This window comes from Lampetra planeri, chromosome 31 (assembly GCF_965212315.1).
Source record: "Lampetra planeri chromosome 31, kcLamPlan1.2.h2, whole genome shotgun sequence".
In the NCBI taxonomy this organism is placed as follows: domain Eukaryota; kingdom Metazoa; phylum Chordata; class Hyperoartia; order Petromyzontiformes; family Petromyzontidae; genus Lampetra; species Lampetra planeri.
Genome location: NC_136137.1, coordinates 11,112,335 through 11,131,282, shown reverse-complemented (window position 1 = coordinate 11,131,282; position 18,948 = coordinate 11,112,335). Strand labels below are relative to the sequence as shown.

Here is an 18,948-nt window from a genome sequence, read left to right as displayed (position 1 = left end):
CTTCTGGTTGGGGTTGAGTATTTTACACGGTGGCCTATGGCCTGGGCCCTCCCCAACCAGTCGGCAGCACCTTTGTTCAGGGATACGTATTGGACAAGGGCGCTCCGGAATGGCTGCTGACCAATCAGGGAATACATTTTTCGAGCGCCCTGTTGAGCGATGTATGCCGCCAGTTGGGCACAAAGAACATGCAAACTTGGCCCTAGTACCCTCAAACTGACGGCATGGTGGAGCGCCTGCATAGAACCCTCACCTCTATGCTGTGCCATCAGGTTGATGAATCCCACCTAGACTGGGACTTGCAGGTTCCGGGGGTCCTCGCTGCATACCACATGGCGCCACATGCAGCGACGGGGTTCTCCCCATTCTTTGTAATGTACGGCAGGGATGCCATTCCCCCCACCGACGTTTGGCTGGAGATAGTGCAGCCTCCACAATCATCAAAGCTCACTGATCACTTACGCTTCAATCTCCGTAAGCTGTCCGAAGCACGTGATGCGGCAATCGAAAATTCGGCCTCCCGCCAGCGGGCAAATTCAAGGCTGCAAGCCCCTCACACGTTCACGCATCAGTGGGCACCGGGTGATAAAGCGTGGCTTCATTGCCCCCAGGTGCCGGTGTCTACATCGGCAAAACTCCTTAAACCGTGGAGGGGTCCGGTGGAAGTGGTCGAGGTTATGCGACCACAATGTGTTAGAATCCGTTGGGGACGGCGCCGCTGGTTTGTTCACCCTTCTCGCTTAAAGCGTTTTGTTGCGCCGCGCGTTTCTGCGTCAAACTCACAACACGGGGGCCGAGCGTGCGATGTGTCTGACGAGCCGGATGTCGCCCCGTTGGTGCCAAATCCACAGCGCAGACGTGTCCTTTCTTCTGCAGATGACGTAGGAATGATGGGGCCGTGCAGGCCACGATCGGCCACTGGGGACCATTGGTCGTCAGGGGTCTCCATGGAGAGGCCTCCTGACCCGCCTGACATTCCTGTCATGCCGCCTGATCCGCCTGCACCGCTAAAGGGGCCACTCGTCCCCTACGATGGTCCCGCGAAATACACGCGTGTGAAATCCCGCCGGTTTTCGTAATATCTACATTACGTTGTATGACACGGTCCCGGTGGTGCATCGTTTTCGTTGCGACAACCGCTGCATGGGTTTTTGCGTCGCGCATGTTGTCAAATTGTTAAAATGTTACCGTGTACATATGTTGTTATTAAGGGGGGATATTTATATTGGGTGTGTATTCTTGTTCTTGAAATTGGTTCTTGTCCGCAAGGCACACACACTTTATTTTTGCATTGTTGGAGTTTCCCATTGTTGCAGCCGGGACGGCCGAAGCTTCCAAAGGGGGGGGGGGGGGGGTGATGTAGAGGTGCTAGACACTCTATTCGGTGACCTGCGGGGCCACTATGTATTAGAGGGGCAATGCAGTGTTACTACTCTGAGACCAACGGCCGGGGTCAGGGAGAGGTGAGAGCAGATCGTAAACACGGATTCCCGCCAGACCAACGGCCAGGGGCCAGATGAAATAAAAGAGGATCGAAAACGCAGATTGTAAAGAACCAATCAGAGGGTCCCACGAGGGAGCGTGGGATTGGATAAGGACCGTTACAAACGGGTAAAAAAGGGCGAGCGCGGGGAGCGCCCGCGGTTCTCCTCACACGAAGACAGAAGCCCGGCTGAAGAAGCTAGGACCCTGGACCAAGCCTTCCAGCTCTTGTAAGAGCTAAGGCTCAGTGTTCCAGTGGTCAAGGGGAGAATAAGTCCTGGCAGGCAGGACCCTAGCTCCCCAGCCTTCCAGCTCTTATGAGAGCTAATGCTCTGCGCGACCAGTGGTCAGGGGACCCACCGAGCCTGTGGTGGGTCAGGCTAGCCTCCCCTAGGTCCCAGCCGGAGGACGCTAGGGTAGCGGGTAGACTGGGAATAGCTCCCGCCAGTTCAGAGGCTGTACCTCCCTAAGCTAGCAGTCAGAGCCGTGTAAAGGTCCCGCTAGATACGGAGGCTGCACCTCCTCAGGCTACAGGTGAGGGAACCGTATATCCCTCTGTGTGTGTATAGGGCCTGTCAGTTTAACACGTAGGCTTTAGGGACTGTGTCGGAAGAAAGACAATAAACCAGTGTGTGCCTTAAAGAAGTGTATTCATCTGTTATTACAACACTACAAATATGTCACGTGAATCAAACATGCCTAATCTATTGGTGCTTCAGCAACACCAATGGTGCCGCTATTGGAGAGCCACCTTACAACATTCACTTGGAAGCGTCTGTGCCCAGCATCATCAAGTTGTTAACAGGAGCTCAGATCTCAGGTGAAAGTGCTTCCTAATCCAGGTCCTTAAGTAGGTGCCATGATATCATAGGGGCAGTCATGCACGTGATCTAATTTAATCATAAGTCGATTGTTACTTGTTGGGTTGTGACTGGCTGGTTAGGTTAGTGTAATAAGGTGAATATATTTTGCGACTTTCGGTAAAGCCACGTAGATAGAGAAAATAATCAAAATAATAACAATATCACATCGTTTCGATCGCAACACGAGCAATCGTCTTCAGGTGAAAAAAGGGGGAAATCTGCTGTTTATAAAGGTTTAGAGATGGGCGGGGCAGCTATTGTTAATGTGGGAGAGGTGTCCGTAACCTGCAGTAGGTCTACACCAATCAAAGAGCGGTTTACAAATGGTTTAGAGATGGGCGGGGCAGCTATTGTTAATGTGGGAGAGGTCTCCGTAATCTGCAGTAGGTCTACACCAATCAAAGAGCTATTTACAAATTATTTAGAGATGGGCGGGGCAGCTAATGCCAATGTGGGGGAGGTGCTACAGAGCTGTGGGGGGTGGCCATTGTATTGTGAGAGATTAGCATGTCAATGTAAGACAGCGCAGTAGCCACATGGAGGTGGAAAAGAATGGCAAGCCGCCATTTACTAGAACAGCTAACGGTGGCTGTGTTAGTGAATGTAACTCAGAGAGTCGAAAATAACTGCTAGGTAGCATAGGAACATCACAGCCAGTTATGACCTAAACTGGTTAATAACGTCCTTCCAATGATTGCTCAGTTTGTACCCATATTCTCGGTTGAAATTGTGTCTGTGTTTACATATCTGGATGGCTTCATGAACGAATGTGTTAATAGCCAGTGGGTTTGCAGAGTACTTTCGTCTTGGCAAAATAAATATTGTGTGTGCCCACAGCGTTAAAATAATGATCAGCCACGGCTGAGGTATTGGTCCTACCGTGTTTCAGATCTGCCTTATGTTCACGGACTCGGTCCGAGACATGTCGCTTAGTTTCCCCAATGTAACTGCTGCCTCAGACACAGCTTAGTTTGTAGACACCTGGGTATTGCACGTCGGGGATCGCATCCTTCACAGAAGGGATCAAATCACAAATTGTATGTACTGTGTTGAATTGGACCTGGATCTTGTGTTTGCTCATGATTTTGGAAATATTTTTGGTGACCCCTGCTATGTATGGCAAGGTGATGGTTTTGATTGGGTCCTCAGGTGGTTCTCTTCCAACGGTTGGGTTGATAGCTTTACGGATTGTGTAGTCCGAATATCCATTCCTCTTGAGGGCTTGGTTTACGTGCTCCAGTTCACTGGCTAGGTGGTGATGGTCGGAAATACGAGCTCTGTGGTATAGAGTTTTGATAGCTGGGTGTATGGAATTGATGTGGTTGAAGAACTGGTCCAGAGCTGGTAGGCCATGTGGCCAGATGACAAACGTATCATCAACGTATCTCTTCCACAGGGAAGGACGTAGGGTGGATGCCTGGATAGCATCTGTCTCAAATTTCTCGATGAAAACATTGGCTACAACTGGAGATAAGGGAGAACCCATAGGGGTACTTTCAACTTGTTTGTAGAAAGTTCCATTCCAGGTGAAGTAAGTGTTGGTGAGGCAGTGTCTAACCAGGGCCAGTACATCAGCATTCAATCCTTGTTGGACCACATCTTCAATTATTCTATTGGTGTCAGGCACAGGAACTTTGGTAAACAAAGATACCACATCGAAACTGACAAGCAAATCACCTGGAGATAGTGAGATCTCCTTAATGGAAGATATCAAGTGAGCTGAGTTAAGTACAGCTGAGGTAGTCTTACCAGTGAATGGTTGCAAGGTCTCTGACAGAAATCGGGCCAGTTTGTAGGTGGGTAAGCCAATGGTGGAGACGATAGGGTGGAGTGGTGTGCCTTCTTTATGGATTTTTGGTAAGCCATAAAATCTGAGTGGTCTAGCAGCAGAGGGTTTTAAGGCAAGCCGCTTGGTTGGTTCGATTAAAGATGTCGAATCAGTGATGATGTTGTTGGTTTTTGTAACCAGGCGGTTGGTAGGATCTCTATTGATTTTGGTATAGCTGCCATCATTAAGTAGGTCCTGAATTTAGTTATTGTATGTGGTTTTGTCCAAGATAACAGTGGCATTGCCCTTGTCGGCTGAGAGGATAACTATGTCATCTCTCTTTTTTAGTTGAGAGAGTTCAAGGCACTCATCCTTGCTGATGTTGCAACTGAGATGTGTTTAGGGGTGACTGCGAAATTCAACCCTTTAGCTAGAACCGATTTTAGGCTGTCGGAAATTGGGCTGTTGCTCTGATTGATAACAATCTTGTCACCATCTAACTTTTTAGTGTCTGGATCTGGCTTCTTCTTGGAGAGGAGGTTGAACTTGGAAATCAAGTTATCTTTGCATTTAGCTGACATTGAGGCGGCTAAAAAGGCTGTCATGTTATCTACATGGTCCTAATCAGATGTAGACATTTTTTCTGTCAATGTTAAGTGTGATTGCAATAGGGGCTTGTCTAAATTGTCTAGTTCAAATCGGAACAGTCTTATTCTCTCTGAGACCAGGGCTAGGCTGGCCCTGAACAAGATCCGTTTAGCATTAGAAGTGACAACAGCAGATGTGAGTGTAAAGGCGATCGGCATTATCTTAGTGCCGCGACATCTCTTCAGGAAAGTGAGCGACTCGATCAGCTATTGTCATTGTCGTTAAATGTTAACTTAGTTGTTCATAAAGGTTATGGAGATTATCACGATGATAAATTAGTGATACAAAATGATTGTTGGTGTTTTTAATTTGCAACATTATAATAAATTAAACATACGTGGCGAGAGTCGATTATAGTCGTTGTAAATTAAGCGTGATAGTAGCACTATGGGGTTTAGTACAATCATGATTTAACGATAAGGGTTGAACCAAGAGGCTTAGTGAGTTATGAATTTAGTTACGCCAGAGGTAGGTTAGCATGCAGAAGGGAGTGGAGTGATATGAGAGTGGAGAGGTAGGGGAGTGGAGGGATACGAGAGGTAGGAGAGCGTGTGGAGGAGAGTGAGGCGAGAGGGGAAGAGAGCATGTGGAGTGTGATGAGAGGGGAGAGGTAGGGCGTGTGGAGGGAAGTAAAGTGAGATGAGAGCGGAGAGGGAGTAGCGTGTAGAGGTGCAGCAGAGAGATGACCCCGCAAAGGTAGGAAAGTATTTACAGGTAGTGCATTGAAATGAAAGGGGATAGGTAGCAAAGCGTGTGTGTGTGTCGATGAGAGAAGAGATGTAGAAAGGGGCAAGACCATGAGAAATCTTAAAAACAGTTCCTGCTGTCTTAGAGTGCATCCGAGACTTAACAGGAATCCAGCGCAAAAATTGGAGCACAGAAGTGATACAATCGCACATCCCTGAAACAGCCGGCTCAGTGAGAAACGAAGGGAACTGCACAAGGGGAGACAGTGAGTGCACGGGGAGAGGGGGGGCGCACCTGAGGACATGGTGCAGCTCCTCCTCAGTGCTGCTCAAATCCATCGCATTCTGGACAGCGCGGTTCTCTTTCAACAGCCGTGCCCTGTACACATAGACACGCGCTCAACACCCGCACTTTCATCACCATCAGCAGTAGCCGTTGTCTATCCACTGCTGGATGAAAGCTTCCCTACACTGTCACCATGCCTCATGGTGCAGTGCTGCTACCATCCTTTCATTACTACCGTCCCGGCTTTGGTTGTCTTCTTGGGACGTCATGGGACCTTCCTTGCCAGTATCAAAATATAAGAATATGTTTTATGTCTAACACTGTTTGAGACTAGGCTCTAAAGAAAACTGTCTCTGGTGTGGACAAATCAGTTTCAGAGACAATGCATATAATATCAGAGCATGTGTTTTTGTTTGTATGTTCACCACAAGTATATGTGGTTAATGCAGACATGATTCCTTGCAAAAGTTTCAGCTTGGTGTTTTAACATCGTTACACCTGTTTTATTGCCAGAAAGGGTAAAACCTACTCTTGGGACGTGTTCGCTGTTTGGGCTGCCATCGCATTACTGGTTTTGTCCGTCGGCTCCCACATATACACACACACCTGCACTTATATTCGGCTTCACTTACAGCTGCACACCCACATTTTCCCTGCAGGCTACAACACATGTTATGCATAATGGTGCCCCATCCAAGCACTATCCAGGTTTGCAGTCCTGATTAGCTTCCGAGATCTGGTGAGATTGTGTACAAATCAGGAGATTTGGTCAGAGAGGCTACAGCTGTGGACAGCAGAGGACAATGCAAGCAAAATTATTTGTTGTCGAGTACTTTTATACCCGTATGTCTATGCTCCCCACCCGCATTCATCAGCCTGCGCTAACCAGCATGGTTAGGTTTGTGCCAAATAACCCCCTACATTCCGCATAGGTGTGGGGAGGCCCTCATCCAGCATTAGATTTGGTAATGGGTGCTGAGGGATGGACAGGAGGAGCAGCGCACTCCATTTGCTGTGTCTCCATTCTGCACAGGAAGTCCTCATTCTCCTCAGGCTCCTCGCTCTGCGTCGCCGCCGGATGCGAGACTGCAGTACAACGGCGCATTCAACAAATGATTTGGCGATGCTTTCGTGCACAAGTAACAAAAACTCAACACATCCGTCAATAACGCCGATGGCTTTAAAAAAGTATTTATATAATAGGAAACGTTTCTGAAAATTGCCCTTCTTCATCGCACACATACACTGACAGTATTAATCAGGGCGGCTTGCTGAATTCGAAACCACAAACCACTGCAATAAGGGGCCATTGAATCAGAATCTTTATTTAGATTGGAAGAATCCGGTGAGCTAAGAAGGAAACTCTCTCTCTCAGATGTCGTATCACCGCCTCAATAAAGGCAATGCACACGTAGCACGCGAGGTAGTGGCATGGATGAGGTATCAGTCCACGTCACGAGATCTTTATCTTCCACTCAGAGGGGAGGGGGGGGTGCGGCACCTCCTGCCATGTAGCTAACCCAGTCTTGCCAACCCGTGCATGTGGGGAGCCCCTCACCTCTCAGGGAGCTCTCTTCAATCAACTTCTCCGAGCGTTGTGACTCGCACTGTAAATTTCTTTGCATCTGAGCGGCGGCAAAACGACGTCTCTCTCAGATTCCACTGCCAACGGAGTAACCGCACGCGCTCGTCATCTTGTCACTCATCAATCCACCGCTGGGTGAAAGCCTCCTTCTCAGCCGTTGCATCTCACACATGTCACTACGTTCATTATCGTTAGCCTCAGGCATCAAAAACAGCCTCGCAGCCCCTACGCAGATGACCACCCTGAGCCATTATAAATGCAATCGTTCTGGTCTTAAAACAAATTCGTTTCGTACAATGCAGCCTGTTCGGGTGCAGAATAGCATGCGAAGAAGTTTCTATCCATTGACCAGTGTGACTTTCATCGCCTCCATCTCAACACATCTTCACCGCCTGCCAAATCTACATCCCCATCATCCCTTTCCATGAGCAGCTTTTAAGCAAAATAAATGTGAATATAAGAGGACGCCAGCTGGTTCAGAGGTCAGAGCACTGAGCTGGCACTGCAGGTAACTCAAGCATAGAGTTTATGGTAACAGCCTGTTCACCAATGAGACAATAAAACACATTAAATATGGTTCTGCGCTTAATTTAGTGAACATCTCGCAGTGGCGAGTTGTTAAGCACCTCGCCTGGTAAACAGGTCGTGGGTATGATCCCGACCCCTGACGACTGCATATTTGGAGTTGACATGTTCTCTCTTCCCCATGGTCATGTAGATTTTTCTTCGGGTCCTTCAGTTTTTCCCTCTACATTTAGAAACATGAGTTTAGAATATTTGGCTGCTAGAAATTTCCACATAAGGGGCCGTCCATAAATGACGTCACGTGATTTTGGACGATTTTTGACCCCCCCCCCCTCGTCACACGGCATCACAAAAAGTCAGACCCCTCCTCAAATATGACGTCACAAAGCTCTGCCCCCCCCCCCCCCCAAAACCATATTTCCATTTTTAAAATAAAACATGCTTCAAAACCCTTTAAACTATTGTCATTGTAGTGCGTATGTAATGTGGCCCTGCACTGTGATGTTGTAGCAGAAAACACGTATTAAAAAGGAGGCGTTGGAAAGCTTACATTTAGCATAAAATTCACTTGAAAATATTCAACGTCTAACTAAAACTGCAGATGTTCAGAATATTATGTTGAAATTTTCTTATAATTTGAAAATATTAAAAGTAATTATAACTATAAAAAAATACTTGAAACTTTGTAGTAGAACGAAGCAAAATTGAGAGTACAATAATAACAATCACATTCATTTGACAGAATGAAAAGCCCTGGTAAAATCATTAGAATCAAAATGTTCAATAACAATAATAATAAAAAAAATTCTAAATGTATGCTTCTCCATTCTCCCATGGAGAAGAAAAATGCTCCTTCATGGAATAAATAAAAGGTGACCTTAGTAAACTTAAATAATCAAATAGTTAATAATGAAAATTTATCAAAATTAGTGCTGTTATAACAATTTTATATTTATTTAAAGTTGCACATTTTGATGTGACGTCACATTTCTCAACCCACCCCCTCGTCACACATCGTCACAAATGTCTGACCCCCCCCCCCACCTAGGTGCGTGACGTCATTTATGGATGGCCCCTAAGCTACTTCGTTGAGCTATCATTTGTGGCCAGGTCGCTTATGAAAAAAGAGCTATATAGGTCAGTGGACCTTACCTGGCAAAATAAAAAATGGTTTAGTTTATAGTTTTATTATAGTATAGGGTTTGACCATAATGCAAGACAAGCATTACTGTCAGTGGACAGATCGGGTGAGAAAGTGCTGCCCCCTTCTGCATAAACAGGGCAATTAATACTCTTTGGGTCTTTCGGTAAAGTCACACAGATAGAAAAATAATTTCAAAAATCACGACGTTTCGATCGCAACACAAGCGATCGTCTTCAGGTGAAAAAATACAGCAGTTGAACTGCTGAGGCAGGAGAAATATAGCGAGAGAACTACTGCAGCAAGAGGTTAAATAGGTGTGAGATGGGTACAACCCAAGGGTAAGTGCGCGGGGCTAGAGATGGAATTTACAAGTCAAATACCTCGGCCATTGTATTGCTAGAGATTAGCATGTCAATCTGTAAATGTAACCCCACGACTACGGTGCAGAAGAAGATTGACATGCTAATCTCTAGCAATACAATGGCCGAGGTATATTACTGTAAATTCCATCTCTAGCCCCGACCACTTACCATTGGGTTGTACCCATCTCACACCTATTTAACCTCTTGCTGCAGTAGTTCTCTCGCTATATTTTTCCTGCCTCAGCAGTTCGCCTGCTGTATTTTTCACCTCAAGACGATCGCTTGTGTTGCGATCGAAACGTCGTGATTTTTTTAAAATAACTTTTCTATCTACGTGACTTTACCGAAAGACCCAAAGAGTATGAATGCCTGCAGTCACGAAAGCTTTAAGTCACGGGCAATGAATGTCATTCTCAGAAATTATTTGGTAATGCTGTCGTCGCTGCTTTGGAAGTGGTGCACTATCACAAATAACAAAAACAAATCAACACTTTTGTCAATAAGACTACCTCATAGACTGTTCCTTTAAAGACAATATTATTGACGAATGTGTTGAGTTTTTGTTGTTGTCAAATTAGATTTTTAAAAGGCGGCCGAATGCCTCCAGGGGTCTTTACAGCGCCATAGGTAACCGCAACTATCGTTACAGCATCTCAGTATCATCACAATTCTATGTCCGCTAAGGCCACAACAAAACTAGGGTTGTTAAATGATAACTGGGAAACCGACAACTCTTTTCAGAATCCGTTACCAGTTCCGAAAATCGGGATCTGGTAACTGTTTCCAGTGCAATGTGAGTCATGAACGCAACCGATTGACACGCTCGAGCATCAGTGATAAGGTAAAGGTGCAGTTCTGCAGTTGTATGCTTGCTTTGTTCACGCCATTGCCGGGAGGTCATCACCTCGAGGGAGCTCTAGCGGGTATTTGTGCTGTACTCACGGATGCTGCTTGGTGGACAGGCAGTGGGGGTGTTGGGATTTAAGAAACTTTCCCTATTGTTTCAACTACGTGCTTGTGAGATGGAATCGATCCGGGAACCTCTGGATTACAAGTCCAGTATGCTGATTACCACTTGCACCACAGTGGCGGCCCCCTTGGTTTCTCAGCTCAAAACTTTATGCTAATCACGAGACATTTCTGTTTGCGTGGCAAACTGGTCACCTTTTTTTTTACCGGTTATGCAATAAAAAATGGAATAAACCAACTACAACCGGGCCTTTATTATAAAACTCCAATAGTCCACAGCTTGGCAAAGTGCTGCGCCGTCCACATTGAATGCGTGACTTGCGGTGAGGACACGCTGCCAAGTGTGCGCGAGGCGCTCAAGACGCACGTTGTATTCCCGAATGCTGCCGAGGATGTCGGAGAGGCTCCTTATGTCCTCCTTGAACTTGACGCTGCACAGAACGAACAACCCCCACCCGTGTTAGCCTTTCAGGCCGATGGTGCAAGCGCCTTTAGCGAGCAGCCACTTAAAAGGTTGGCAACAGCGCACCGAGGTGGGCGGTGTGGCCATAGCAACAACGCCGGGCCGCATATTTGGTCTCTTCCATTGCTGCTGTTTACACACATAAGGTAAACAGGTACTAATTCAAAGCTGAGTTAGGCACTGCAGTTAGCCATTCTGGGGAATTGTGACTGCACGCACTTGTCCACACTGCTCCGTGCACGCAGAGTGCAGCTCACACTCTACCCCAGGTAGTGCGGGTGTGCAGGGCTCGGGTAGGGGGTTATATTCTCAGCATTACATGTGTGCGGGTTGTAGAACCCATAGTAACCTGGTCATTGTAAAAACGTGATTTAAATATAGCAATAATAAAATATAGTAATAATTATATACAAGATCTCAATAAATATAGAGTATTAAAACGAAGGGCGAGGAAACAGGAAACTTTGATTATATTGATTGAATTAGGCAATGGGCACAGCAGGAATAAATGCGTAACCGTGAGAAAACACGATCCAAGGAATAGGATCCAGAATCGTCGCGTGCGAATCTCCCTACTTGAGCTGCGACGTGATCTCCTTGACATCCTTGATGGCCACGTCGTAGTGCTCGATGCGCTTAATATGTGACTCGATCACATACCCCAGCCTGCACATGCACACCCGCGATAACGTCACACTTCCGAGCTCCTTCGCTCGTAACACATTTAAAACATTTTAAAAAATCACGTTGTGTCTCCCCCCCCAACCCCCCAATTTTATCCCGATTTCTGTCGCCATCATGCCAAGTGACGAAGAATCCACTTGGATCTCTCACACCTCACAGAGCAAGCCTTTGTTTTAGAGAATGCCCCTCGGAAGTGGATATCACGAATATGTCTCGTGAGTGACCTCAGGTCCACACAGCAGGGGGTCGTCGTCGTCCAGGAAGATATCCGTCATTTATTTTAATGATTGTTTAAGGTATATTTGATTCATTATACGCAGTGACCAGTCGTATTGTCCACATTCTTTGATATCTGGCGTGTAATGGATGCATTTGACACACTCTTCAATCACACACAAAAAATAAAGATCCCCCGTGTAGCCTTAACATACTTTTAGGGAAAGTGATGTTAGTGAGCACCTATGAAGGCGGGAACGGTACACGATGGGGTGAGTGGCCATCACCACGACCAACCGCATTTGTTGCCCGTGAACAGGAATCGAACATGGGTCACCGGGTTCGGCGCAGTGCGCTAACCGCTACACTACCGCTCCCCACTCAAGCAAACACACAATTAAATGCAAAAACGTCTAATTAAAAATCAGAGTACCAGTCATCAAATATGTAACTGACACTTGGTCCAAAGAATACTTGATCCTGTTACGCACTGAAAACAAAAAGGTATTAATCAATTACTTAACTCAGAATTTAGGTTAATAAAGCATCACCCACTGCACGCTATGATGATTATGATAAGGCAAGCAATGGAACAAAGGCAATCGGCTTTCAGGATATGAAGCCTGGTTAATATTGGGTGCATATACTACATTTAGAATACCAATTGCGTCATAGGCTCCGATACCAGTTTTTTTATGTTCTTGTGATTGTCAGTGTAAAATGTGATAATGAGATTATCGTAATGGAATGGTTAAGTGTCAGGTAGTGATAACCATAGATTCGTATTCATTTGAGGCACAGTCTGTAGCAGATGGTCTCAGTCTATGGTGAAATGGTGACATGACAGACGTATTCGAGTCTTCTGTGGCTGGTGAATTTGAAGTCAATGGACGAGTAACAGACAGGTCCCTTGTATTGTAATGTCGTCGAACACGTCACTCGCCCAACGCAGAAAGCAGCTTTGATGGATGACGGCACGGTAGCCAGGTGATCGAAGTAGTCGATAACTTGCCATGTGTGATGGGTCTTGACGACGTGTAAAACGATGACACCCGTCTCCAATGTCCTACATAGAGATGTGTCGTCATCTTGAAAATTTTCAACGGACTTGTTTTAGTCATTTTTTTAAATCTCGTGTCGTCTACAGCACGTTCAGTGCAATGTCAACTTATCTCCCTTTCAAAAGCAATGGCTTTCTTTTTCCAGTAGGCAAATCTCTTCTCGCTCTCCTTCAATATATATTCCGCAGCACTCACTTTGAGTCTCCTTAATCTCACTTGCCATTATGTATCAGCTTTATATTATTCAAAAACAGCAAATATTAAAGTTTGCTTTTAGATATGATGGCCAAGAGCTTCATGATAAATTGGTGGATATTATCAGGGTTTATTCACACATAATTGAGCTTATATCAGGGGAATGTCAAAGCCAAGCAATTGAGTTGCGAAAGGGACATAGGGCATACAATGACCTGTAAGCAAATATACAGCATAGATGGGGGGCATGCCCATCTGTGATTACCTTGCTGATCTCAAGGAGCATAAACCATCACGTGAACTTCGGTCATCCTCGCAGCGACTTTTGGCTAGCAATCGAACAAAGAGGGTCACTGCATCGCTCGCTTTTGGATGCACTTTTGCAATCGTCTGGAACGCTCTTCCTTCCGATATTAGGAAGCCACTGGAGCTATGGCACTTTTAAATCTAGATTGAAAACTCATTTCTTTAAAACTGCTTTTTGTGTTTAGTTTGTTGTCCTTTCCTCGCGGCTTTGAAAGAAGTTCAACATACATACATAAGAGAGGCAGTGTGGTAAATGGGGAATATGATGACATAGGAGACTATACCAATCAGGAATAAATTAGTGGGAAAAAGAAAGTGTTATCTGAAATTCATGTTGTAGAACTTATTTTAAAAAATCAAAGTTTTAAAATCTTGATTGAAAACTAATTTCTTTGGAACTACTTTTTGTGTTTAGTTTGTTGTCCTTCCCCACATCTAAAATTAGCATGGTTGAATATGTACAGTGCAAAAGAAGTTCAACATATATATGAGAAAAAAAGAGAGGAATATTAGGTACATGCTAGATAGGATGGAACAATAATCTTAGTTCTTTCGGTAAAGTCACGTAGGTAAAAAATGAAATAAAAATTAATAAAAATAAAACAATAAGCAGCAAATCTGGCTGTGACGGTCCCACCTGATGACGGAGACTTGTGTTGCCTCCGAAACGTCGTGATTTTTATTGTTTTATTTTTATTAATTTTAATTTCATTTTTTACCTACGTGACTTTACCGAAAGAACTAAGAGTATGAATCTTTGCAGTCACGAAAGCTTCAAATCTAGGATGGAACAACTCAAGGATCGTGTGCAGTTACGAATGAAACAAGTTCAGGTCACTGCCACAGACAACTCTTCAATATGCTGGAAAAGTTACAGCGATTCTGAAACAAGGCACGGCCTAGCTGACTGGGAGCATGAAAGTGGCCCAGATAGATGCGGATAGATCGGCAATATCGACGTAAATACGGGGAGTATGATCACGGCCGAGGAAAAGCAGGGAGTGTGATAAAAGCGTGTTGGGCATAAGACATGGATGCAGCTTGCACCACTCAAGACATGCGTAAAATAACGTGGGACAATGATGTACATAATTCTAGTCCCAGTGATCAGAGGACTGTGATCGAAGCCGACACAGAAAACGGAAACGTGGACGATGCCATCAGCGAGGACAATTCCCCACCCATGGGACGAGTCCTCTGACACGGATATGTAGATGAGGATCGACACATGAGGGGCCATGTAACAAAGAGCACGGAAAAAGCTCTCAGCAGCATTACCTGTTTTGATCCAAGCAGCAAACGTGACATACAAGTGCATATAATGACCCTTTGAATCCGAGGCTGGATATAGGAAGTTGAGGTCGAGTGAAAGGCCAGCCTGTTAAACTGCAACCTACGTCAGTGATATTGACGTGTTTGAATCGTCTACCATCAAAGACCAAAACATATTTTCAGTAGTTGGGCGAGGAAATTAAAGAGATATGGGAAATTGATGACATCTTTGGACAGACTGGGTACCTCCACAACTATGCAGCAAAAACCAGATAAAGACCCTCGAGATTAACTTCTACACTCTAAGCGTTTATTTTATGCGGGGGGGAAAGATGATGACGAAAATAGGGTGTGTAATATGTATTACTTCCATGTACGTGAGGCCAGAAATCACAAAGATGTTGTGAGCAAGACATGGTTACACATGTGTCTGAGGCAGCAAGTGGCATGGGTCCACGTACTGCGGGAAGTGAGATGCCAGGGGGAATCTCACAAGATAACACTGCAACCTTCTGTAAAACTCCTCACAGACATACATTAACAAGGGAACACAACACCAGACGAACAAGAAAACTGATCATCCAGATAATGTAAAGGGGGCAACTGGTCTATCTACATATGTAGATGGGTTCCGAAGCGACAGAGACGATGTAGTCGAGGCACACTTATTCATTATAACTTTACACTCGGCACAGGGCAACGTATGAAGGGGTAACGGCCCCTTCACCTATACTGGACTGGGATACACCCCTAGGCTATCTGCCTAACTGTTCTGCTCCCAGGTTTTCCGCTAAGGGTGCTGGGAGAGGCTATCTCACTCGGCCCTGGTCATGGCACAGGTCATGACACCCAGCCAGACAGACCCGGCTCTTAGAAGAACATCGGCTCTGAGGCCGTGGATACACCCTTACACATACGAGGGAGAGGAGGCTGGAATCAAGGAAGGGGATGTACGCCCATGAGGGGCAGATAGCCTAGCTTCAGAAAGACTCTGCCAAGTTAGCATGGAAAGACATCAAATGATAAATGAGAATCAATCATGGCTACTGTGACGACTAAGGAAACAGGTAAACCTGGAAGAGCCATCCACGGTGCAAACAAGTAATGCGACCAAGAGCCCCGAGAAAATAAAGTGAATGCAAAACCAAAAGTGTACGTATATCAGGCATTAGAATGTGCGTACAAATGTAAACACACCAAGTGGTACAATAAAGAGTAGGTTGCCACGTTGCCTGCAGCCCATAGATTTTACGAGCAGAGACACAGACGGTAAGAAAATTTCCCTTGGAAAAAAACTGCACTGTCTGCCATTGCTAAGAACGTGTGTTGAGACAAATGAGCCCATCTCATCACTCGAAGTGATGAAAAAGTTGAGGATTTTGAGGACAAAAACACTGATTCGACATCTTTGATCGAACCAACCAAGCGGTTTTCCTTAAAACCCTGTTGCTAGACCACCCATATTGTATGGCTTACCAAAAATCCGTAAAGAAGGGACACCCCTTCGTCCTATCGTCTCCACCATTGACTCACCCACCTACAGACTGGCCCGATTTCTGTCTGAGACCTTACAACCATTCACTGGTAAGACCACCTCAGCTGTACTCAACTCAGCTCACTTGGTATCGTTAATGAAGGACATCTCACTATCTCCAAGTGATTTGCTCGTTAGTTTCGATGTGGTCTCTGCTTGACACCATTGCAATCATTAAAGGTTTGGTCCAACAAGGACTGAATGCTGATGTACTGGCCCTGGTGAGACACTGCCTCACCAACACTTATTTCACCTGGAATGGAACATTTTACAAACAAGTTGAAGGTACCCTAATGGGTTCTCCCTTATCTCCAGTTGTAGCCAATGTTTTCATGGAAAAATTTGAGACAGATGCCATCCAGGCATCCACTCTACTTCCGTCCTTCTGGTAGAGGTACGTAGATGACACGTTTGTCATCTGGCCACATGGCCGACCAGCTCTGAATCAATTCATCAACCACATCAATTCCATACACCCAGCCATCAAATTCACCATGTCGGTGGAAAAGGATAGCAAGTTACCATTCTTGGATGTTTTAATCTAAAAGAGACCTGATGGCTCAATGGGACACTGTCTACAGAAAAGCCACCCATTCGGATGCCTACCTAAAACCGGACTCCCACCTCCATCCATCCCAGAAGAATTCCCTCATAAAAACTCTACACCATAGAGCTCGATGTATTTCCGACCATCATCACCAATCCAGTAAACTGGAACACATACACCAAGCTCTCAAGAGGAATGGATATTCAGACTACACAATCCGGAAAGCAATCACCCCAACCGTTGGGAAAGAACCATGTGAGGACCCAATCAAAACCATTACCTTGTCATACATAGCAGGGGTCACTAAAAACATCTCCAAAATCATGAGCAAACACAAGATCCAGGTTCGATTTAACACAGACCATAAAATTCGTGATCTGATCCCATCTGTGAAGAATGTGATCCGTGACATGCAATACCCCGGCGTCTACAAACTAAGCTGTGTCTGCGGCAGTAGTAACATTGGGGAAACTAAGCGACATGTCTCGGACCGTGTTTGTGAACATAAGGAAAATCTGAAACACGGTAGGACCAATACCTCGAACGTGGCTGATCATTGTTTTAATGCGGTGGGCTCACACGAAATTGATTTCTCTAAGATGAAGGTACTTTGCCAGCCCACTGGCTATCAACAAAGATTCGTTCATGAAGCCATCCATATATATAGACACAGACACAATTTCAACCAAGATGGGTACAAACTGAGCAATCATTGGAAGGATGTTATCAACCAGTTTAAGTCATAATTGGCTATGATGTTCCCATTCTAACACCTTCCAATGTTAGTTGTGCCTTACGCCCATTTCAAACTTGCGCTTTCAGTCACTTCGCGCGCCAACCCTTTGGTTGCAGCTCTTAGATCTTCCAATAACATGCTAATCTCTCTTTAACATGCTAATTTTCACCTGGCAGCCCTTTGATTAGTGTAAAACGAACCTCCGCCGGGCTCGCTGCCGAACACTTACATTAGCATTGGCTGCTGACATTTGGGCTACGCCCATTTCAAACCCTAATAAACAGTTGCCTTGGAAGCTAACCCCCCTTTTCCTGAAGACGACCGCTTGCGTTGCGATCGAAACGTCGTAGTTTTCTGTTATTTTGTATTATTTTCTTAGAACCTATCTACGCGACTATACCGAAAGACCCAAGAATATAGGAAAAAACAGTTAAAGAAAAATGACTCTCCCACCGAAAACAACAGTTCCACTGCATTTCAGTGACATGACAGTGGGTGATGATTGTAAAGCATGTGTTCCTTCAAAAACTGATGAGTGTCTCGCCAGAAATGTTGAATACAATTATTTATGTAAAAGGACATTGCTAGCAAGAGATTTATCGTCAAAAATCTGGAGAGCTGAAATGGGGAGATTGCCAATGAAATTGAGTTCGACACACCCCATCATGGGCGAGAATACTACAAAACTGTGCGGAAATACAAGCGATATACTGCTTCTCATCTGAAAAATGCGAAACCATGTATTTTAAGGTTCATTTTATCTTGGACAGGACTGCATGGAAAGAAGTCATGAAAGCTGTTATAGGTACAACAATAAATTGTTGAATGTAGACAACCAGATTACGTTAATTGTTGCAAATTAATCACCATGCAGAGAAGGTGGGAAGGAGTAATCATGGGGGGTTTAATCGAGTTTTAAATTATAAAATACTGTCACGCTCTTCAGCAAAGATGGGTATTGTGTACTAAAACTACACTTGAAAATCCGTTGTTGCACATGGCTTCATCCCGCCTGTTGACGCTCCTTTCCTGCAAGACAATTGCCTTTGTTGTGTTGTTTACTTAATTAAAATCATCATAGCGTGCAGTGGGTGGTCTCGTATTAACCCAAATTCTGAGTTCAGAATCAGAATCTTTATTTAGACTGGAGGAATGCAATGAGCTATGAAGCTGTTTTTCACAGATGTCCAGTAGTTAAGTCAATTAATTTTTTTATTTTTTTAACAGTATGAAGTATTTTTTGGACTGAGTGTCATTCTTAATAACAGACTTGTTTACATTAAAATCTTTACCGTGTGTTTGGTTGAACAGGGTGTCAAATCCATTCGTTACAAACAAGACATTAAATGATCTGGACAATGAGGCTGGCTTTTGTCATCCTGTATAATGACTCAATCATACCCGAGACAGAGCAAGTATCAAACCAATTATATAACTTCCAAAACGACAGGACAACATATTCCTACCTGCTCTGCTACTGAGAGCAATGTTCATTGCATTCCAGTCAATCTCTGGAATGTAGCCAATGTCCACTCAAATACAAATGAATGGACAGGTGAATGGACACTGGTTTGCCCATGAATAAAGCGGCTTGCTCCATAAGAGAAGTTCTGGAT

The 18,948-nt window shown here is 44.9% G+C and overlaps 1 protein-coding gene across 1 annotated transcript in view; it reads right to left on the bottom strand.

The window, feature by feature from the left end:
- Window positions 1–18,948, bottom strand: part of LOC144729223 (uncharacterized) — a 29,813-nt gene that overhangs the window by 5,620 nt on the left and 5,245 nt on the right. Inside the window, exons 6-10 of the mRNA XM_078609302.1 lie at window positions 11,358–11,447; window positions 10,686–10,749; window positions 7,292–7,358; window positions 6,738–6,819; window positions 5,743–5,826 (exon numbers count right to left, since the gene is read on the bottom strand). Coding sequence (XP_078465428.1) covers window positions 5,743–5,826; window positions 6,738–6,819; window positions 7,292–7,358; window positions 10,686–10,749; window positions 11,358–11,447 — 387 coding nt within the window. The remainder of the gene's footprint in view (window positions 1–5,742; window positions 5,827–6,737; window positions 6,820–7,291; window positions 7,359–10,685; window positions 10,750–11,357; window positions 11,448–18,948) is intronic.